This window comes from Rhinolophus hipposideros, assembly GCF_964194185.1.
Source record: "Rhinolophus hipposideros genome assembly, chromosome: 19".
NCBI lineage: Eukaryota > Metazoa > Chordata > Mammalia > Chiroptera > Rhinolophidae > Rhinolophus > Rhinolophus hipposideros.
The window spans coordinates 35,589,539-35,613,104 of NC_138065.1; the positions used below are offsets into that span (position 1 = coordinate 35,589,539).

The following is a 23,566-nucleotide window of genomic DNA, read 5'->3' on the forward strand; positions in this document are numbered from 1 at the left end:
ATCTGGGCCAAGCCTGGGAGCCAGGAGAGGACAGCCCCATTCTGCACAGACAACTGAGGGCCAAGTCCTAGGTCATATGGTCACTGAGCAGGTGGGTGGTGGGTCTAGGCAGGTGGCTTTCAGAAACACTGACTGTCTTTGGTAGGGTAAGGCCTGACTTGTCAGGTTCCTTTCAGCACTGAGGGAAATCAGCACTGGGATCCAGACTCTCTCTAACAAAGCAATTCCAGGCAGAGGTGCTAAGAATGGAGTCGCTGCCATTACATGGTGCATTATGTGGTTGATAGTAGATGGTTGCAAAGGTCAGTGCCCTGGATGATTCCATCCTGTCACTCATGGTCCAGATCACCTGCACTGCTAATTTCACTCTCTCAAAGCTGAGTGCTTAGAGCTGAACTTCTCACCTTGCTCAACAACTTCTAGAGTCCTGATTCCTCTCTATGGGGCACACACCCAGGCTAGCCCCAATTGCCTGGGAGAGACCTCCTCTCTCCTTTTTCAGAAGCCATTGAAAGAAGCCCAAGCGCACAAATGACCTGACCCCAGGAGACTAGGAGACAGTGGCATGTCCCTGAGCACCATGGCATAGGGACTGGGATGGCCCACAGGTGGCTCCGTCATCACCGTTCTGAGTTCAGACCTTCCCCATGGATCACAGCTGCACAGCCACCTCTCTCGATCACCATAAAGAGACAGCTGGAAAACCACTGCCTCATTCTCTTTGTCCAGCTCCCGAAGCAAGTACATTGCAGTCCTGCAATCTTTTCACATTTTCTCTTCAAGTCCTATTGACTTTAGTAGGAGATACAAAGATTAGCTTTAAAGTAAGGCCAAGCCTGGCTCCCACGTGTCCTCTGAGGACACCCTGAAGTGGACAAAAATACAAACTTCTGAAGGGCAATCCCCGTGAGAATTATAATATAAACATAGCACTTGCTACAATCATTTTTCTGAGGTTGTATGTGTGTGTCTGTGTCTACTTTGCTAATAAAGCAACTCTGGGCTCATCACCCTTTCTGCTGATGCCCCATACCCTGAGGAATGTCACAGGAACACGTGGGAGAGAGACTGAGAGGGAAAAGAAGCAAAGGGGCTTGCGTGATGAGGCCAGTGGCATGGAGCAAGGCCAGAGGTTCATCTGGGGCCTCCAGGGCCCTCCCCGCTGGCCATCCCATAGGAGCAGTCTGTGGAGAATCTCTGGATCCCAAGGGACCCACTCCAGCTCTCACACTTGGCTCACCTCTTTGGGGAAAGGAGACCTGAGGATTCCCGGCTCTCAGTGTCCATGGGAGGCACCCACAGCACCTCAGCTGCTTTTTGGCCTTAACCATGGGAGACAGAAAGTTGAAAGGCGCTACACTCCCTGTCCCTCCATCTCCCCTTATCCCAAACTTGTTACAATTATGACTGTAGGAAAATATGAAGTGACATCAGACATAGGCTGTACAAGGACAGGGAATGCTGGGAAATCCCTGTGCTCGCGGCAGTCTTTGGGGGTCTTGGAAAAGTTGCCCAGCATGGTATATCCATGAGGAGTTCTTGGTGCTCTCCCACCCATCCCCAAATGGCTGCTACTCTTTTCTGGTAGTTTTCATCTTTTACAAATATCATGGGAGTAAAAAATTAAAAATGAAGGAAAATACTCTTTAGACAGCATGCCCCCTCTTCCAAAATTGTGCAAAGACAGTTCAGGTGTAGCTGCCGTCTTGCAGGGTGGCAGCACGCTCCTCTTCCCGTATCTTTTCCCAGATGGAGGAATAGAGAGAGTGTGTGCCTAAGCGACTGGTCCCACTTAGATTTTCTATCAGGAAAAGCCTACTTTTAAAGTTGTTGGTCATGTAGGTTTATGTGGTGGGGTGGTGTCTAGGGCAGGGAGGTTGGGTTTTGTCTTTGACTTTTCTTTTTTTTTCCCCACAAACCTCTCAGCTCGCTCCAAAAATGTCTCTCTCTGATTCTGGGGACTGGGGCCTCGATATTTCAAATAGCTCCTGAGGAGACTGCGAGGATCTTCTGGAAGTTAATATCCTGAGTATCTCAGAGAGCTGTTTCTCGATACTGGTCATTTTGGTATTCAAGGCCTTGATGTCCTCCTTCAGCTCGTGTTTCACCTCCAGGATGGTGGCCTGCAGCGTCTGCTCGGGGATGGGGTAGAAAGAATGTTTGACCTCCGCCAGGATGGGGCTCCGGTCCTGGGGGCTCCTGGCCTCGCCAGCGTTGTCCAGACGCAAGTCGCTCTTGGTGATGCCGCTGTCGCACGAGTCTGTCTTCTTCAGTGTGGTCTCCCCTGATGTCTTGGTCCTCTCGGGAAGCGTCTCCATGGACTCGGCCTTGGACACTTTGTTCCAGTCCTCAGGCTTCCCGCAAGCATCTTTGAAGCGGGCCCAGCCTTTGCGCTTGGCACAGTCGCCCCCACTGCCCTTGGGGCCCAGGCACTCGGAGCCGGGCGCATGCAGCTTGGCGTGGTCCGACACCCCTGAGGGGCAGGCCGCTGGGAAGGACACAGGTGTGGCGGGGCTCTCGCGGACAGTGACCACACTGGCCTTCACGAGGCTGTGGTTGGCCGAGGCATGCTCTGCGAGGACACTGCCCTTCTCCACGTCCAGGTCATCCAGATCCCGGACCCCCCTCTCCGCCGCCAGCCTGGCCTCCTTCTGCTGTCGGAACCTCTGGAAGAGTCGCCGGACTGGGTGGTCCGGAGGCAAGATGAGGGGGGCCTCATTCTTCCGTTTCCTGCGCTCTTCCTCTTCCCGCTTCACGTCGCTGATCTTCCGGAATACGATCTGGAGTGAGACAGAATGACATGCTGTGTATATGGGCTGCTCAGCCACCCTGCCTGTCACAGCTCTCAGCTCCCAGCCCCCTGTCCCCAAGAACTGAGGCTCAGAGTCCTTTCACATCCCTGGGCTTTCCTCAGTGACTGCCGTCACTCCCTTTTCTTGACATTCTTACCTGCCTTCCAACATCAAGAAATTGACCCTTGCTGTTGTCCTCTTCAAGAGAAACAAACCCCCAGCCTCTGCATCCCCACGTGCCAGGAGGCTGGAGATACAAAATGGCCTTTTCTTGGCCTCTGGACTGGGGCCGCCTTTAACCCCCCCATGCCTACACTGCAGCATCACCTGGTATGTGTTTTCAAAACGCATTTTTCTGACCCCAGCTCAGACCTACTGCATTAGAATCTGCGGACAGGAAGTCCCTGAGCCTATAACTTAAGCTCTCCAGGTGATCTGAGCACCTGTGCTCTAAACCACACTCCAGGGGAAGAAAGTTCGGCCGAGTCCACAGACTGCCATTGCCACGTGAAGATCTGGTCCCTGAGTGAATGCGGTTGGCTGTGAGAAGTAAAAGCTCGTCTCACAGGGAAGCCCTCCTTGTCCTTAGGGAGCTTACAGGGAAGAAAGGCCCATGACCTTGAACACGATCTCGTCCTAACAGTAACAAACATTGGATGGAGCTTCGTAGTTTATAAGGCACTTTAATGTTATTTCACGCATTCCTTACAACAGAATTATCAAGGTCACTGGGAGACATACGCGTGTTATTATCCCCATTTTAGAGAAGCAGAAATCAAGGCTCAGAGTAGTAAAGGTCACATAACAGGTAATTTTCCTATAAGGAACTTGTACCCAAGCCATCGAACCCCAGATCCATTTGATGTCCAACAGGTACTTCCTGACGATGACAATGGTTCATGCAGAGGACAGACAGACAGCAACACAGTCTCATGAGTCTGGCTCTGAGTGCAGAGGACTCATGTTACAGGGCTTTCCCCTGGGCTTACATCAGATTATAAGAAAGCCTGTCATTTCTGGCTTATACTGCGTGTGGCAGGTACACTCGGGGACATGTTTCAATCGTCCCATACCTGCACTTATAGGAAACAACCTGCAAGAGGTCGTCTTTTTTATGTAAATCACAGGTTTGAGGACTAGGGGCATTGAGCTCATTGAGGAGTAGCGGAGAAGCCTGTGGAAGGGACAGTGGCAGCTTTTCCATCACCACGATCTGGAAATCCGTGTGCCCTGTGTGGGTAGCCTCAGACCAACCCCGAACCAGCTCCAAGGACTTGTCACAGGACCCCCAGGTCTTGGGGAGGCACATATGGTTGGCTTGCCAGGAGGATGGGCTTTGGGTTCAGACAGAATAGGTCCCAGCTCTGCCACCTAGCTCCATGACCTCAGACAGGTATCTCAACTCCTGAGTCTCAGTTTCCTCCTTAAAAAGTGGGGAAAATCCTCACTTTTCTGACTTGGTGTAAACCAGCACAAGATTGCTTATGTGAAAGCACTGGCCCCTTGTAGATGCTTAAAATGAATCCTCCTGCCCCCAGTAAAAAAGGAAGAGCCTTGATAAGGCTCTTTCTTTTCTATTTTTGCTTCTAGGTGCAGATGATACTTAACTACATATAACGTGCTCTACCTTCTCTAGGAAGCCCCCCTGCCCAGAGCTGTCTGAGGGCACCACCCATGTCCTCAGATATGACTGACAAGAACGGTCATTTTATAGTGCCAAAAAATACAGAGGAACCCAACAAACACTGCATTGCCCGATGCCAGCAATCAATCAGCAAATTGCAATCCGACTGGAGGCTCACACCTGTCATCCATCTTCTCCGTCAAAACTGTCACTGCATGACTTTACACTCGGGTCACTAACAGGTGCGTGGGATAGTGCGGTCACCGCTCTCACCACCTGGTTAAATCTTCAAGCCCCATTACTTGGCTTTCTGACCTCCACTGGGCAGCATTTCTCCCATCCCTGCCCTGCCCTGCCCAGCTGTGATTATGTAACCCTGCCTCTGCTGGTCCCCATCAGCGACACCCCATCTGTTCCTGCAGTCTAGCCTCTCAAGTGGCAGTCTTTCCCCTCCATACGTCCCTCTGCTCATGTGGTTCTCTGTTCCGGGAAAAGTCTTGCTCTCCACCGGACATCCAACTCCTCCTCACACCAAGGCTCCAAACAGCACTTCTGCCAGAAAGCCCTCCCTGATTCTACGGAGCTCTAAGTCATGCCCCCAACGCTAGCGACCCCTCTGTGCTCACACCACACTACTGCCCGAATCACACTCTATCTTGTGTCCATTTGTAGTAGAGATGCCAACTCTTTCTTCCCCCAGTCACATCCCTTCTTAGAGAAGGGAGGATGGACGAAGGGAACAAGGAAGGAAGGCGGAACAGAGAGGAGGAATGAGAAAAAGAGGGAGGAAGGGGAAAGGAGGAAGGAATGAGAAGGTGAATGTACGCAAAAGAGATGGCTCTGGCTCCTCCCCTTTATTCGTGGGACATCTGACTCTTAACAGTACCTGCCCTTTTTTCTACTTGAGCTAGTTTGAGTGCGGTTGTTTCTTATATGCAACAATCCTCAAACAAGATATTAGTTCTTTGCATCTTATTCGCCCTGAAAGCTCCCTGAGGGCCCAACACAGCACTTTGCATATCACACCTGTGTCTATTACTTTAAAACATATATATTATCTACCCTAACAGAGCAGGGGTCGTCTGTTTGGTTCACTTAGAAAATGCCTGGTACTTAGGGGACCCTCAATAAATATTTATGGAATGAATGAGTAACAGATAAATAGGAGCTAATGCATCAATGGGAGAATGTCTTCTGCCTGGAAAGGGTGATCGTAGAGATCATAATCAATGTTATAAAAGGAAGCGATTGGCTCAGAACACACATGGTCCTGTTCCCAACTCGAAATATCGCAGGTCAGATGCAGCCCTTGAGACTGGAAATGAAATGTTTTAAGACTAAAGAAAAGGAAGAACGTCTTCAGATATTGAGGCATCGACACAAAATCTCTCCCAAGGGGCAGCACACCAGTGGGTTAACAAGGGCTTAATACACATTCACGGTGGACACTTGTGCGGGGAAGTGGTAGCTCCTGTTTGATGGACTGGATGTGCTTTTCAACCAAATGCCCACGGGGGGCAGAATCCTGGGGTGGGGCTGACCTGACACGGGTGGCATATTCAGACCGAGTCGTGAACGAGGGCAGCCTTGCACTCACGGCCTGGGGCTCTCCTTGGGTGGGGGGACGTGGTGCTTGGGTCTGTGCTGACTCTTCTGAAGCCTCTTGGCTTTTCTCAAAGTGTCACCTTAGCTCTGTCCTCAGTCATCCTGTATCCCACTGGCAGCCCCACCTGAGCAGCATTGGCCCCTTCAATGGGCAGGTGAACCAAGGGAGAGCTTCTTGCCCTGCAGAAGTGCCTGAGCCCTCCTGTGAAAATCAGCGTAAAACCAGCAACACCCTCCCCCCACGCCCCGCCCCCAAAGGACATAGAGCTGACGTGGCCTGACAGTTGCTCTGGGATCCAGGGCTCTGCTAACTAACCTCAGCCACGTTTTTGGAGAAGTTGGTCATGGACTCTTCATGTCAGAGGCCTCCATGACCAAGCATTTGGCCAAGGATTTTAGGTCCAAGTGGGCAGGGGTGCCTGCCTGACTCACAACAGTGAGGCCGTGCTGCCAGCACCAGCCACGGCAGCTCTCGTCTGCTCAGAGGTGCTCCATAGTTCCTACCGCAGGAACGATGGGCCAGACCCCAAGCCCTAAAACCCAGGATGCTCTCTGCTCTCAACAGTCTCTAGCTGGAGGCCTGGGGAAGTCCGTCCAGCTTTTCTAAGTGTTCCATGAAGTTTTAACAGGTACCAGGAGGGGGTAAAGTTTTAAAATGAAATAAATTTGAGCCGCATGACAATGTTAAATTGGTTGCTTTACTGCAGAGCCTTAACACGCTAATGCACCTTACAAATGTCTCAGTAGCATTTCTTAAACACTTTCCCCCATACTCTCTCTTTGCAAAGGGTAGTATTCCCCAGAATCCCCTCTGGCAAACACTGAAATTACATCAATGTGGGGGGGGGCATGGAGCACCCTCTATATTTGTGATTAGCCCTAATAGGTGGGAAGGCAGTTTCCTATTCCATGTGCCAGCTAAATGGTGCCTCCTCTCTCCAACCCTACTGCTGAGGCCCTGGAGTACGGGGTTTGGGGGTCTCCATTGCTGGTACACTACCCCCTAGTGGATAGACCTGGATCAATGCAATTCTGTGACCCGACTGACGAAGCAGTACCTTCAGCTCTCCTTCCTCCTTCTACACACTCCATCTGTACTGAGCAATTTCAAGTCCTGAAAATCCCCTGTTCACTCTGCCTGAAACTCCCTTCAATCTCATCTTCCACCCCATCCCTTCAACCTGACTCCTGACCTTCAGGATTCGGCTCAGGAGTCATCCACTCCACCGAGCTTCCCTGACTCTCCCTCACCTCCTGGGTCAGAAGACCCCCTTCCTGGGGGTAACAAGCCTGGGGCAGCCACGTGTACTTCCCTCAAAGGTCACTGCAACCACTGTCAGGGAGCAGCATTTTGCTTATTTGTCTTCTCCTTTAGGCAGCAGCTTTATTCAGTGTTTTTCCACCTTCAGTATCATGCCTGGCCTATATAGTGCTCAATCAATGGCCAATAAATCAATAAATATGTCAGTTAATAAATTATGACCATCCCTCTGTTTGTGAGGCCCATGCTAGGATGAAAGAAGTGATGTCTGTGCCCCTACAAGCACACACACACACACACACACACAATTTATTTCTGATGTTTGTGGTCTATTGGGGAGAGAGAGAAACCACAGGTGAAGTTCTCTATACACAACATACAGGCTCCTGAAGAGAACTATGTAAATAGAATCCTAAGAGACTTCCATTTTCACTCATCTTCATTTCAGTGACCTGACCAATTTTCATTTTTCCAATCACTTACTTGAGCTCAGGGAGCTGCTATTTCAAAGTGCCTTGCGACGAGTCTCTTTGCAAGGAGGACAACTCTCGAATTTGTTTGTATAAACGCGGATCTTCCTGTGGCGGGCAAGCCGATGCAACAACCCTGGACTGGGCCTCTGAACACCAGAGGGCTCATTTCAGCCCTGCTACCCTGTGCGGCTGGGCCCTGAGCAAGCTGCCTCTCACACCTGCCTGCACCTGGGTATCTCCCCGAGCTCCCATCAGAGCAGAGCCAGGCTTTCTTCTTTTGTTTTCCTGTCTTATGTATTGGGCTTCGTTGGGAGAGTTCTCTCTGGGAAAAGATTCTGTGGTCAAAAACAATCATTTTGAAACCCACTGGATGTCCTCATCCCTAAAGCCCCCTCGGGAATGAAAATTAATGATTACAATAACATAGCACTCTGTATTGTGCTTTACTTCTTATTCCACATATTCAAGTGCATTGTTTCATTTAAGCCAAACATCCCGGGAGACGTGCAGGGGCCTTCTCCACAATGTGACAGCAGAGGAGACTGGGGCTTAGCTAGTAGAGTGACCTGCTCAAGGTCACACAGCTAGGTAGAGGCAGAACTTCAGGGTTTGGACCAGTGCTCTTGCCTTGATGTCACCTTCTTCACGCTAGCAATTATAGACAGCGACCACACCAACAGAGAGGTGCCGGCGTCTGCCTGGACAGGTGACCAGGGGCCTCTAATCACCCATTGGAAAGGCCCCACCGTGGACACAGGCTGACCCACATCCAGGCCCCAGCAATGGGGTAAGTCCGGATCCTCCCTGGCCAACCAGGGTCCTTCCAGCCCACAGAGGGGCCTGACATATTGGGCATGCGAGGTCCACACAGAATGCTGAACAGCTCATGACTTACTGGAACAGGGGGAGCCAGAGGACGCCCGAGGGCAGGAGTGGCTGCTGTGCCTCATTCATCCATCTCCACATCCCTCTGAGGGCTCACCAAGCTACAGCCCTGAGCCTGGAGGCCTTTAATGAAAGGTTGTTGAGCTGAACAGAATTGACACCCAGCTCTCAAGCTGCAGGGCTTTCTGAGAAGCTATTCTCAAGTTTGTTTGAAAACGGGATCCCCCTGGGACCTGAGGTGAGTCAGGAGCATTGATTGCCTCTTTTGGGGGCATTCCAGGAGGGCCTGGCCCCTCTCCACCCTCATCAAGACCAGGCCAAGGGGAGCAGGAGTCCCCTCAAGGTCCCTGAGCAAGACGGTCCCGCAGCACATGTCAGGGAAAGATAGCTCTGGGAGGGGAATGGACGACCAGAGTCCTGACAGTACAGAGAATGGGAGCCCAGTTGCTTACAAAAGCTCAAATTGGGGAGTAAAAATATATACATAATCTCAATTCTCCAGTGGTTTGCATAAAGGAACAGAGACTGAAGTATGAATCATAGAAAACCACTAGATAAACTGAAAGGGATTTATTTTGGTTTTCATTGGACTTAGACACATGTCCCAAATCTGCAACACACAGAGCAGTGGAAGGAACACAGGCTTGGCGTAGCCTCAACTCTGCTGCTGACCGGCCGCTGAGCGACCTTGGGCAAGCCGTGTCTTTCCTTGGCTGGACCACATCAACACCTCAAATCTGGCTGTACTTCAGAACCACCTAGAGAGTTTGTTCTCTACTGAGTGAGACATTCCTACAGCAAGGTCAGAAACTGGCATCTGCAACAAGCTCCCAGGTGGTTCTGATGCAGGCAGCCTGACCCAGCTCTGCTGACGGGGCTCAGCATTCCCGGCGCGGTGAGGGGTGTGATCGCTGCCACTCTGCTGTCCTGTGTGTGTGCACACGCTCACCTCCCTGCCTGAGCTGCATGTCCAGCCTGGCTCAGCCTCCTGTGCTGCCTGAGATTGAGCAGTGGGGAGGGAAAGGGAGAGGGGATATCAGGGAGAGGTGAGGGGCTGACCCCAAAGGGCTCCTGGTCCCTAAAGGGGACTGAAAGGGGACGGGTCCGCCCTGCCATCACTTTTGTCTTTCATCCTTTGATCTGACAAAAAGCTGGTTTGCTGTCTGGAGTGGAGGACACAAGCCAAGCAAACACTTACTGAGCACCTACTGTATGCAGGGCATGCACACAGCGTCTCTCCAGGACAGGGGAAGGCCAGGCCTCTTCTCCTCCCAAAGCTGGGCCCATGCTGGCACTGCCTCAAGCCACTTTGAGGGACACAGCAGTATCAGGGGAGCGGGGCCCCATCCCACTCTCCCTATAGGCCTGGGTGCCGTTGCCTCCCTCACAGTTTCCACACCCACCAGTCCCCGGCACCAGTAGCCCTGCCTGGTTTTGTGGCAGAGCACATAACAGAGAGATTAACAAACTGGGCCACTGAAGAAACTGAAAACATGAAAAAAACAAACTGGAGATGGACTGGTACAGTAAGGCAGTTGGTTGGGTTTTGTTTTTTGAAAAGGCTGCCCCTCAGAACAGCCACTTCTGCGGCTGCTGGAATCAAATGCTACATTTTGCTCTCAACAGCATCACGGACATGGGGAGCACCCAGAACACGGGCGATCCTGAGGCTCAGGGAGGGGGTGGGGTTCCCAAAGGGACAAGGCCAGGCCAGGTCAGTAATCACTCCCTGAGCTCAGACCACCAGAGCCTGAAGCTAGAAGGTCATATGGTACAGCTCTGCCCTCCAAAGAGATGGGCTGGCAAACTCTCAGCTCAAGTTCAAGCCGCTAAGTGGCCCCAGGATGGGCGGGAGTTGGGGGAGACAGCAAGGGGTGATAGACAGCATGAGCACAGGCTTTGGAAATCCGACAGACTGGGGATCATGTTCTCTAAGGCTCAGTTTCCTCACCTGTAAAAGCAGACAGTACTATTGATTTGGTAAGGCCACCAGGAGAATTAAGCTGGGTAATATCAGTAAACCTTTAAGAAGAGTGCTTGACATTTAATAGTTGCCGAGTACATGTATTATATACCATTCTTTGAGGGGCCACAGGAGGTGACTCTAGAAGGATGAGCTGTCATTAGTCAGGTATAAAAGGTGAAGCATTTGGGCAAAGGTACTCACACACGCACAGCACATGGGACATGTAACGTCACCAAGGCAGAAATGCCACCCAAGATAGAGAAATGTCTTTGTAGTCATAGTCCGGGTGGGAAGCGTAGAGGCTGATGGAGAACCTCCCATGTGTCAAGCACCGATGTTAAACGTTGGACATGTGCCATCTCATGCCCTCCTCACAGCAGCCCCAGCAGGTGGACACAATCACTGTCCTCATTTTTCAAACAAAGCAACTGAGCTTAGAAAGGATGACTGCAAAGACAGTGGAGCTAAGACTCAAACCATGGCCACCCGAGTCCCCTCCCATGCCCATGCTTGCAGCCATTCTGCTAGGGAAAGTGCCTTGGTTTCAGGGAAAAGGACAATTTTCCCTCAGTATACGTTGATAACCTCTATCCTGCCCTAGCACCCTCTCTGTCCATCAGCAGCAATTTCTGTATAAAGCTGCGCCCTCCACAACTAGATTGAAGGACAACTACTTGGAGCTGATAGGCTCTGGAGAAACACACTGTCCCCCAATATTCCCCAACGAAATTAAAAAAAAGAAAATTCAGGGACAGAACAGTGAAGCAGAGAGATCTGGCCAAGGGGACGACAGAGATCAAGAAGCCGAGACTCCTGGAGCAGTTATGGAGAAAAGGACTCACTAGATACATTAGGCTATGGGGGGAATGACGTCACCTGAGAAGCAGACTTTGATTGGTTGAGGCAGGAAAGGGGCTGTGCAACACAGGAGTCCAGTGTTTTGGTTATTGGGAAAATCTTGCCTCCCTGGAGAATGCCGAGGTTCCTGGTGACCCTCAGGGCACGGCACTGGGTAGGAAGAGCAGGAATGCAGAGGTCCCAGTGGACTTTACCCAGGAAGAACCTGGAGGCTAGGTTCCTGGTCCAGTGGCTCTCATGGGCTGGTCCCTGCCACCACCACACTGCTCTTCCTTCTGGCATGAATCAAGAATGATCTGGTCAGATCCCTTAGTGACATCCTCTCATTCACTCTTGTAAGGGTCCCCCACCGAGAGCGGGAAGGTCAGCAAGATCTTCTTTTGCAGACAAACAGGGGCCTGCAAGACTCCTACAGACACACCTATTCCTGTCTTTGGGAAGATTCAAACCCAAGGAGGAGGATGACCTTTGTGCTCAGCGCCACCCAGCAAAGAAGATGCTTCCCTTCTTTGCTGCTCGGGGAAGAGATGACACTGCTGTGTGGGAGCCATTGACCTCTGGCACTTCACTAGGGCCATATTTGTCACTCTTTGTGCTCCCTCAGTGTCATGGATTAAATTGTGGAGACCAAAATTGTGGAGACCAAAACATATGTCCACCCAGAACCTCAAATGCGACCTATTTGGCATCAGAGTCTTGCAGATGTGATAAGGTAAGGATCTTGAGATGAGATCCTTCTGCATTAGGGTGGGTCCTCAATCCAAAGATGAGTGTCCTTATAAGAAACAGAAAAGAGGAGACAGGAAACACAGTGCAACAGGTCATGTAAAGATGGGGTGGATCCTGGAGTTACGCTGCTACAAGCCAAGAAGCGCCAAGCACTGCTGTCAGCAACCAGAAGCCAGGAGAGAGGCATGGAACGCATTCTGCCCCAGAGCTCCCAGGAGGAACCAACCCTACAGACACCTGGATTCCAAACTTGTAGCCTCCAGAACTGTGACAGAATAAATTACTGTTGCTTTAATATTGTTTGCAGTCCAGTTTTGGCAGCCACAGGAAACTAGGACTCGGTTTCCCTTACTGCTGCTGCTTCTTCCGGTCCCCTAAGTGTGGCCCTTCCAAAGCCCTGCCCTTTGCTCTGTCCTCACAGGGTCCTTCTGTGTCAGTGGTCACGTGACCTTCATGCAGCTAAGGGCCAGCGAGACGCTGACAAGACGTGGTGGAAATGCGCACCCTGCTATGTGGTGGTATACACCCCGAGGGCAGCTCCTGATCTTTCTAAGCTTTCGTTGTCTCACCTACAAAATACCTACTTCCAGCTTTGCTGTAATGACGCAATGCAATGACATTTGTGAGAAGCCCCTCCCTCCCTTCACATTTATAATTCAATGCCATTTTTTTTTTTACTAGCCCCAACAATATAACCTGAAACTTCCCACACTGAGTATGGCTACATCAACCTCCACTCTCCTAGCCAGAGCAGGCCCTCTTCCCACCCCATCTTTCCTCTGTGTGGGCCAAGCTGCCAGTCAGACAGGAGGAAATGGAGCCAAATATGGAGCTGCTGACCCCTCTCCATCAGAGATGCCCCGGGGCTGAGGCAGGTGGACCAGCGTTCAGCCTCCAGCACACACTGAATAATGCCTCCCTCCTGTCTAGGGAAGCTCTAATTGTGACTTCTGAAATCACATTAACACTATACTGTCTCATTATTCCATGGGTGAAGGTGACCCGTGATGTGCAGAAATCAAACCCATGAAACACTGCTCTGACTGAGCATTCAGCTCCTTCCCCTCACCCCTTTCAGCCCGATACCCCTGCACAATTGTGCTCACCATGGCTCTGCAGGATTGGCACCATGTTTTCTCCACCCTGGGCATAGTCTTCTGAACATTCCTTTTGCCTTCTGGCTTGAGATGGAGAAAAATGGAAAATAGGGGAAAGCTGTCCTGGAGACAGCAGCAAGGGTGCCCATGAGAGGAAGGAGAGCTCAGGCCCTGGAGGGTCAACATTTCACTACCACCACCTTACATCTGAGGGACTCTCCAGTGCATCTGCTCCCTTCCTCATCGGAATCTCCCACCCCAATGGCAGCTAACACCAATCAGCCACTCAACGAAGGACCAGATACTGGGCTACGCAAATTGAACACGACTCATTTGTTCACCTCCTCCCCGTCAGAAGGATACAGAACTCATTCCCCCAGGTAAGTCTGCCCCTGAGGTTCTCTGCAGCTTGTACTCCCTATCACCAAGACAGGACAATAATTAGAGAAAGATTCATCCATCCCCAACATCTTCCGCTGGTTACATTCTCTTCATTTTTTTTCTGGATTTAAGAATATGCTACAAAGCATATATTTGCATAATTATAATTCTACTCTGAAGCAAACAACTGAGGATTCTGGCAACTTATATGTTACTGGAGAGTTGGTTCTGACATCAGTGGTCCTTGCTAATCCATGCCACCCTGTCTGTGACACTCACCATTTCAGCCGGCAGATCACACCATCTCACGCACAAAGCACCAGAGCAAATTAAATCACTCTTCGATTCATGCAACTGACTAGTTTTGAAAAATAACAATGTCACTGCTTGGAATATTCTAGAGGTTGACTCTCCCTAATAAGTAATTTTTTGTTGTACCGTTAAAATCCCCATTTCTCATGTTAGGACACAGAATTGCAGAGCCATCACATAATGAGTTCGAGCTGGGTGCCTTCCCACTGATTCCTCAGGGTACAGCCACTCAGCTGCCAAGGAAATTGCCGCTTCTGCTCTCCTGGGGAAAGTGTCACCATCATCCCACTCACATCTAAACTACAGACATATCCTCAGAATTGGTCTACACAGTAAGTGTCTCACACCCAGGACGGGGTACAGGTGAGAGAGGGTCTGGGACAAGCTAAGAGTGAGGGCCACTTCTCTCTCTGACGTGCACTCCAGCTCCCGTGCCTTCCTGGGAGCTGTCAGGACGGCAGCCTGAATGAGCTGTGTGGACTCATCTGGAGAGCTCGTCCGGCTTGCCCCATCCCTGCAGGGTGTTTCAGTTTTACGGACAAGGTGGGGAGGACCTGGGAGCTGGGCTGGAAGGAATCCTGCCTCCTCCATAGCACTGGTCGTGCAGAACCACGAGTGCAGAATCGGGGGTGGGGGTGGGAGTGGGAGGACTGGCCCTGAGATGGGTCCTCAGAGGCAAAGGGCTCTTTTAATGATAAGGGAGAGAGATACTGGCTGCCTGAGCTTTTCCTTTCGGGACTTTAGTCTCCTTCCCTGGGGAATATGGGGTGCATACATGAGGGGGGCACTAGAAGGTGTCTTCCATTCTCCCCCTTCCATTCTCTGCCCATTGTTGAGCTCCTTTAGAGATTGGAGTGGGGCCCCTGACCCAGTAGCCTCACTGCTTCCCGGGACAGGGCAGAGGTCTCACTGTCCCTGCTAAAATGTCGGCACCATAGCCCAACTCCAGAGTCACACCTCGCCCCACACTGACCACCAAGAATCAGGGCTGCAGGAAGGAGGGGTGTGTAGGTGAGAGCAGCCCTTAACAAGCTCTTAACAAGGTATGAGCCGGGTAGAATGAAAGGCAAACTCAAGCAGCCTTCTCTGCAAACACTGCCAGAAGTAGAGAAGGCCAGAAGTTCAGTCTGTCTTCCGTTTTTATCCCAGAACCGCTTTCGGCCCTGTACCTAGAGTCCTACCCTGCCACAGCTAGCTGAGTGATGAGTCAGTTGCCTTGCTGCTCTGAGCCTTGCTTTTCCATCTGCAAGCGGAGGGTGCCCGTGCCTGCTTTGGCTCTCAGAACAGCTGGGGCACATACCAGCTACATTGTGGTTATTCCCACATAACCTCCCAGCAGGGAAGGCATCACCCAGCTTCGCCCCAGGGACCAGAAGAGCCTTTCTATCCAGGCAGAGCACAAAAGACAACAAGGCCTGAGGACCAACTGGGGTGGGGGTGGAGGGATCAACTGAAGGAAGGGAGGCCAGGTAGAAGGCGGCGATCACAGCTAGAGACAGACATGGAGTCAGTGACTCAGGGAAGCAGAAGAGTGGCAGATGAAACACAACATGAACACAGCCTGCTTCTAGAAGTGCATGCTAAGTCATGGGATAAGAGGAATGGACACGATCTGAAAACTCAGAGCCTCAACCTCAGGACTCATCTGCGCCAGGTTCTCCAGGAGCATTTGCAGCACGTGGGCATCTCAGGGACACACACTGCTAATTGCCCCGGGATTTTGGCCCCTATGGGGTCTCCCACCCCAGGAAGCCAGGTGGAACGATTTACAAGCCATGAGGTGCCCTTAGCCCTTCCAGAGGCAGTTTTCGTAGCCTGCCTGTCTATGTCTTCACTTCCGGGGTGGGGAGGTGGAGAACACTCCAGTCCCCTTAGCCTGGGGGAGGAGCACAGTGGGCTCATTCTCAGGAGAAATCATTAGAGAAGAAGAAATCTAGGAGGGACCAGTTCTAAATGGCACCTCTTGGAGATTGGAGAGCTCCTCCCACTTCTCATCTAAAGCTCCATCCTGAGCTTATGGCCCAACTGTGTGACTTGGGGCTCCCTCCCGTTGGCACTACATTATGGGAGGAAGCCTCCCTTCCCCCAGCTGTGATTGTCAACCGTGGAGAGGGACAGATCACCTGGGAATTTTCTGTGTCATCAAGAGCGCCACATAGGCAGGTATTTCACACCCGTGTTTAGAGGACACGCTTGTGCACATGCTCAGGAGCCAAGATGCCCTGCGAGTATCCCAGCTGCACACAGGTGGCTCCTCAACTGCTACACCAGCCCTCTCTCTCACTCTGTGCTTCTCTCCAGGGCACCAGGCATCACTACCCAGTGCCTTCCCACTCCCAAGTCCCTCCTGGCCAGAGACCTGAGGCGCTGGCTCTGAAGACAAAATAGCTCTGCCTGGGCCTCAGGTCATTTACGTCTGTCTTGTCTGATCCCTCTGCCTGCAGGGCGTGTGCGTGGGGTAGGAAGGGACTCAGCCAAGGGTCTGTAGCTGTAGGCACCCTGGGGTCCCAGGGTCGGAAAGGGGCCCATTCCTTTGACACCAGAAGACTGCAGGGAAACACCCCTGGAGTTGGGCAGCCCCACCCCCACCCACACAGGCAGGAGAGCAGCCTGAGGACTCCATGCTCAGCGCATCTTTTCATAACCTGAAGTCCTTGCTGGGTTTTAAACCTCTTGTTTTATCTTAGGGAGAGGTGACACTCTCCAAAACCTCACTCCACAAGGAAACAGCTCTGATGAGCCATTCGAGTCTTTATGCAGTGCCTACTGAATACAGAGGGATGGGACAAATGTCTGAGATGGTTGGTCCACATTGAAAGGAGCCTTCCCTTGGGAGTTGGTGGTCCAGGGGCTTTCCTAGCCTGAGCGGACCTGAAACAGCTGCGTTTCACAGGAGGACCCATGAAGAATGAGAAAGAGAGAAGGCGACCGGGGCCGTCACAGTGTGTGCTGGGGTCCGAGACGGTTTACACCCTGTGAGCTTTATCACCTCCACACCATCCAGAGCTGCCAGCTTCTTATGAGGCTCGCACTGGACTGGGTGACACTGCTCTGCTCCTCAGCCGTGGATTGGCCCACGGGCCATGACACTACTGTCTTGCGAGAGAAGCTCTGGCCCTGCGCTGACTGCTCAAGCCCTGGGCTTCACCACGACAGCAACAGCCACAGCCTCCTCTGCCTGTGTCATCAGCACCTTAGTTTCTCTCTCTGGAGCCTGTGAGGGTTATAGTCAAGGCCTGACGTTCTCTTGGTTCTCCTGGCAGCAAAGATGGGGGGGGTCCCTCTCCTTCCTCCTCTCTCAGTCTATACCTGCCCTTCCAAGGCTCTGCTATTCCTCAGGCTTCCAGAGAACGGTGTGCTCGGAGGCCTGCGCCTGGGAGGAGGAGGCAGGTCTTTACCCCAGTGTGTCTTAGAAATACCCTGTCTTTGGTTGAATCATGGACCAGCTGTGGCTTTGGGTGAAGCAGTGTGATTTACAGGTGGCTGCTTGGCCTAATGCTAAACATTTACTGGCCTTATCTTAACTCTCAACCACAAGCCTGTGTTGAAGGTGAGAGACTCAGGCTCAGAGAGGGTAGGGCCTTTGCTGACAATTTACTCAACCAACTAATCTACAGAACTGGGACCAGAGCCCAAGCTGGCTGAGATCTCTCTGCCATCAGGCAGGGCTGGGATCTCTGAAGACTCCAGAGCGAGGGCTTTGGGAAGAGGAGACGTTCATGCTTCTCTGCTTGGGAAGCGGCCCTGGGAAAGTCTGCAGGGCCCTGAAGAGAGCTGAGCCCCTGGGGCCTGGTAGGCTTCTCCTGCTAGACTGAATACAAGGAACAGGGGCAGGACTCCGACTTGCCTGGGCTTCAAGCTTGTCCTGGGCTCAGCACTGGCCACCGCTGAAGATGAATAATGTAATGAGAACGTACAACCAACGTCAATTACCAAGACCCGGTGCCGCCTCCTGCACCGGGACAGCACTCCAGGCCTGGGGGCTGAGAAGTCAGGTCAGCCCTCAGGAGGACTCATGGGCCTCTCTTGCAGCTCCGTGAGGCCGTTTTGCCAAATGCACACACAGACTGTGTTTGTTTCAATCCCAGATGTCTCCTCATTCCTAGGGAGCAAGTGTAATAATTTGTCTCCCAAACTGTACATTCCCGCAAAACCCCACGCTGCTGCCACTCACTGCCACAGAGGGAGGAGGGGGTGCCCTCCTTCTGGCCCATGAGCCTGTGCTGGGCTCAGGGACCAGCTCCTCACCAAAGGCTGTGCAAACCGCCAAAGGCCATCGTTTCTAAGGACCTTCTTCTTGCCCCCATCAGCCACACCCCCATATGAAGGAGCCTGTTTCTGGTAGAGTAACCCACATCAATGCATCTGGGAAAGTGATATTTTAATTTTCAGGAAACAGCTGATGCAGAATTAGGAGGCTTGTGGTGCATATTAAGTGGCTGCATCCCTTCCATCTCTTTTACTCTGTATTACTTTCCACACAGCACCCCTGCAAGCCCACGGTGCAGGGCAGACAGCTTACAGACGACATTTCTCTCCTCCTTTCCATATGCAGGTGGCAGAAGCTGGTCCTGAACCCAGGACAGAATAGGAAGGCTGGTTTGTTGGGCCGCAGAATCTGGCCTTTGGTTTCTCAGCGTTTTTCTGACCAAGTTCTCACTCTAGAAATAACCATTGGGATTTTGAGTTGAGCCAGATGCTGAGCATCTGGACAATTTGTCCTTCCCATCCCACGGTGATATTCAGTGCACAGACGGAGGGCAAGACTGCTGCAGCATTCTTGGTTTTCATGGCGGGGCAGAGGCAAAGGAACATAAGCGCTGCAAACTGGTCCCACTTGTCTGTTCTGACCACCTAAGCCTGGTGCCTCCCACAGCATACTCTTGAGGGAAATCCCTATGGAGCAATAAAGGGGCTGTGGGGGCTGGAGGACCGCAGGACGCAGGAGAAGTGGGCCAGAGGATGCCTGTGCCAGCTCCAGGGGAACCAGCATTTGAGAGGGACAGAGGCCCTAAGAGATCGATAGACAGAATAGGATGTAAATAAAGTGGAGGAGAAAGAGAGGAAGGCCTTGCAGGAGAGCCTCACGGGAGGGGGAAATAAGAAACAGCGTGAGAAAAGGCAGAGCAGAGGGCACAGAGGCATCAGCATGGCAGAGAAACGAGCCCTTGGGTATCCAAACCGTGGAAAGGAGAAGCAGGGCCACACCCACAGAGCGACCCCAAATCATCTGGTGGTGATCGTGGCCGCCAGGAGTTGTGCTCTCCCTGTGTGTCAGGTGCTCTAAAGTGTCGCAAACACTTTGCATACATTATGTCAGTGAATCCGGACAACCCCAGGGGGTAGCCACCACTGTCATCCCATTACACGTATGAGGAAGCTGAGGCCGAGAGAGGGTGCAGAATGAGTGAGGGACAGAGCTCAGGCTTGTCTGACCCCAAAGCCGGTGGGCTGTAGCCCCTGCCTGCCTTCCAGCCTGCAGCCCCAACCAGAGGCCACAGACAGCTGCTCTTTCCTCCTTGATTCTCACTGAGAGTAAGGAACAGGGACTCCACTTTTACTTGAAAACGAAACTCACTTTCTTTCTGCCCTTTCTCACTTCCTTACTGTGTAACAGACCCATGTAATAATGTAAAGCTTAAGTCTCCAGGCCAGATCTCTACCTTCATGCTGGCTCTGTATTTTGGACTTTCTCCTGCCCAAAGTGGGTCTTTGTGCCATTCCTGTACCGGGTAGAAGGAGAACAATGTGTTCCCTGGGTCAGGCATGTGGATTAAGTAAGATCTAACGTATATTCAGCACATGGTACCCCACCCCCACCACCATGCTCAGTAAATGTGGTTTCTGCCCCCTCCCACCTTGGCTGAAGGTCTCGCCTTCCTCACACTGCAAATGCAGCCCTCATGTGTCACTGATTCAGTGGGAGGGTCAGTCCTGCCACCTTGGGACAAAGGAGCTGGGTCTGGTCAGACCTGGGCATGGTGTGGACACAGAGCTACTCAGATCAGCACTGGCAGAGGAGAACCTTTGTAACAGCACAAGAATGGCCAAGACAGACACACTGTTCAGAGGAGATGCTTAAGGCTTTGGGGCAGGAGCGGAAACCCTCAGGCCAGGACAGTGGATCCCCAGGCAACAGGGGAAGTCACTCTGCATAAGCAAAGAGAAAAACGGGGAATCAGAGTGGTCAGATGTGCGGTGGCTCAAGAGTTGCGTGTCCACCGCTGGCAGGCCCCACAGGTTCCCTAGTGCCTTCCTCTGCCCCATTCACCCCCTCCCCAATTTTCAGTGACATTTCAAAAACATTTCATCAATGGATCACATTCTATACATGTTTTTTCATGGATTAAAAATAAAGTCAACCTTACCAGATGAGTACAGTAAGCAGCTGAGAGCTGAGTTATAACTACCGTGTTTCCCCGAAAATAAGACCTAGCCTGACAATCAGCTCTAATGCATCTTTTGGAACAAAAATTAATATAAGAGCTGGTCTTATATAAGACCCAGTATTATATTATTATATTATATTATATCATATTATATTATATTATATTAATTATATTATACCCGGTCTTATATTATATAAGACCCGATCTTATATTATAGTGAAATAAGACCGGGTCTTATATTAATTTTTGCTCCAAAAGACGCATTAGAGCTGACGGTCTTGCTAGGTCTTATTTTCGGGGAAACACTATCATTCATTTGGCTCTGACACTTACGCTTAGACAAGCGTTTTTTTCTAATGCAAACTTTTCTTTTTTTCTGGAATTAATCATGATCTCTTTTTTAATTGGCCTGGTTGTCCATGGACCCATCACTAATTTATTTCACAGGTTCTAGTACCTCTATTATATGCCCATTAATAATATATTTTGTATGTCTAAGTACATTAGTTCCACTTTCTTCCCCCTGGAGACACCATTTCTGGAACTCTCTGTCCCCTTGGTCCAATCTGGCCTGGCTGCTTTCCAGGCCTAAGATCTCCTGTGACTGCTACTTTCACAGTCCTATGGATACTTTCTCTTTCGTAGTTTTCTCCCGATTTTATGGGAGCACATCCTCTAATGGCTCCCTAGGAAAAATGTCCTAAAAGTCATTTAGATCCCTGAATTCCTAAAGATGACTTTATCCTCACCTTTGACTAACAGTTGGGGTACAAAATTCTGGGGTGAAATATTTTTCCATCAGAATCTTGATAGTATTGTTCTACTAGTTTCTGTAGAAACATAGAAACTAGTATGTCAGTTTTGCTATTGAGATACCCACTATGATTACTAGTCTTTTGAGAGTAACCTGTTATGTCCCTGTGGACATTTTTAGGATTTTTTTTAACCCCTTGAAGTTGCAGAATTTCACAACAGTATGCTTCGATATGGTTTTCTTTACTCAAAGAGCTGGACACTCGATGACCTTGCAACCTGAGGATTCTTTTCCTCCAATTTGTAAAGTCTTCTTACATTATTTTCTTGGATGATTTCTTTTGCCACCATTTTTTATCTTCTTTCTTTCTGGAACTCCTGTGAATTGAAATGTGGGCTTTCTCTTTCAGTTTTATCACCTTTCCCTCCTTTTCCCTTACTTTTTGTCTTTTTAATTTTATCCTCTGAAAAATTTCCTTGACTTTATCTCCAGACATTTTATTGTTTTATATTTTCTGCTTCCCACTTTTTAAGACTCAAAAGATCTTGTTTATCTTTTATCATCTTGTTTTGTTTCAGGGATACATATACTTTCTCTCTTTAATTTACATTTTTTTTGATTTCTACATTATCTGCACAGTCATCACGTTACATGTAGAGATCGTATTATACCATGTAAGACTGTAAACCAACCTCATGGTTTTAACCCCATGGTGATTTGTGCCCCTAAAACCAAAACACTTCTTGGGTTTTGCAAAAGGAAAAACAGCTTCTTTCTCATCTTTAGCCCCCTTTTGCATCTGGGCTGCAGATTCCTCCACTTGACTAAATCCGTTACTATTCAAAGTAATAGTGACTTTCTAGCTTCTAAAATTTGTTACACTCACTCATCTGCTACTTTCTTTTTTGTCTCAAAAAAAAATTTTTGTGTCCACATGGATTTTACCTTTTTAAAAAAATTCCTTTAGTATTATTTCATTGGGTTTTAGGAGAAAGAAGAAATAGAGGTCTATGCCAATACTGCATGGTTAACACAATTCTAGTCTTTTAATTTTAAAGAGACCAATGGAAGCCTTTTCTAACTATTAGGTTGGTGCAGAAGTAATTGCAGTTTAAAAGGTTAAAAATAATTGCAAAAACCACAATTACTTTTGCACCAACCTAAGAACTTGAATCCAGAAGGTATAAAATAAAGATAATAAATTCGATTACATAAAAAAACCTTCTGCATGACAAAACACAACATACGCAAAATTAAAAGACAAATGGGAAAATATTTGTAATTTAATTATGACAAAAACTAGCTTCTAGAAATTGATAAGAAAAAAACCCCAACATTCCAATGTTTAGAATGGATAAGGATTTGAAGAGAGGTCACAGAAAAAGAAATTTAAATGACTATTAAGCATATGAACAAAAATTGAATCTCACTCATAAAAAAAGCACACCTTTAAACTACTCTGAGGTACCATTTTTTTCTACTACCAGATAGGTAAAAATTCAGAAGTTTGACAATCCACTTTGTTGATAAGGGTATGGGGAAGCAAGCATTGTCATACATCTCTGGAAAGTTTTAAAAACATTTTTGAATATCAGGTTCCGCATCTGCAAAATGGAGTGGACAATAGTGTCTACCAACTTTACAGGATTATTATAAGGATTAAAAGAAATTCTCCATGTAAAGTGCCTGAAACGTACATAGTACATACGTAGTAAATGCTGCCCATTAATATTACTAACATCTACAGAGCGTGCCAAAAACATGTATACACATTTTAAGAAAGGAAAGAACTGTGTTAATTGTAATACTCAATACATATCAATAACAAAAGATGAATATAAGTCACGTTTGACTTCTGCAATGACAAGAGGTGCTCAGAGTGGTCGCCATCCGCGTGCAGACACTTCTGATGACGGCGATTACTGCTTGAGCAGAGCTAACAGGCCTTAAAATGCGTACACATGTCTTTGGAATCCCCAGTATTTTCAATCATGTCATTATGTTTTTCCCCACTGATGGCTCTACCAAAGACAAGGGTAAATGTGGCCTTCCTAATTCTCCTGTGAGAGCTCTAAGAACGGAGACCACATCTCATATTTCTGTATCTCTGGCAGGGCCAGGCACAGGGCAGGGCACATAGCAGGTGCTCATTAAACACCCGCGTTTGAAGGAATGGTCTGTCCTTAGATTAAACCTGTAATCCCAGGCTTGTGCTCTTAGTTTCTCATTTTGCCCCAAAGCAGGAAGGCAGAGGCAGCAGCTAAAATGAACCAGAGGAATCCAGATTCCAGGGGGGGGGTCAGTGTTCAGAGGTGGCACTCCAGGGCTGAAGAGCAGATCACACAGTCAGCAGACAGCCCCAAGACAGATGAGGCCCGTCACTCTGGGACTGCCAATCACTGACACCCAGCTGTCAGCATAAAGAAGCCACGCAGGGGCA

The 23,566-nt window shown here is 49.8% G+C and overlaps 1 protein-coding gene across 3 annotated transcripts in view; it reads right to left on the reverse strand.

The window, feature by feature from the left end:
- Positions 1 to 1,792: 1,792 nt before the first annotated feature.
- KCNH1 (potassium voltage-gated channel subfamily H member 1) overlaps positions 1,793 to 23,566 on the reverse strand; it is a 335,068-nt gene continuing 313,294 nt past the window's right edge. For all 3 annotated transcript variants that reach the window (XM_081026796.1, XM_081026798.1, XM_081026797.1), the window contains one exon: positions 1,793 to 2,780. In XM_081026796.1, coding sequence (XP_080882922.1) covers positions 1,923 to 2,780 — 858 coding nt within the window. In that variant the 3' untranslated portion in view covers positions 1,793 to 1,922. The remainder of the gene's footprint in view (positions 2,781 to 23,566) is intronic.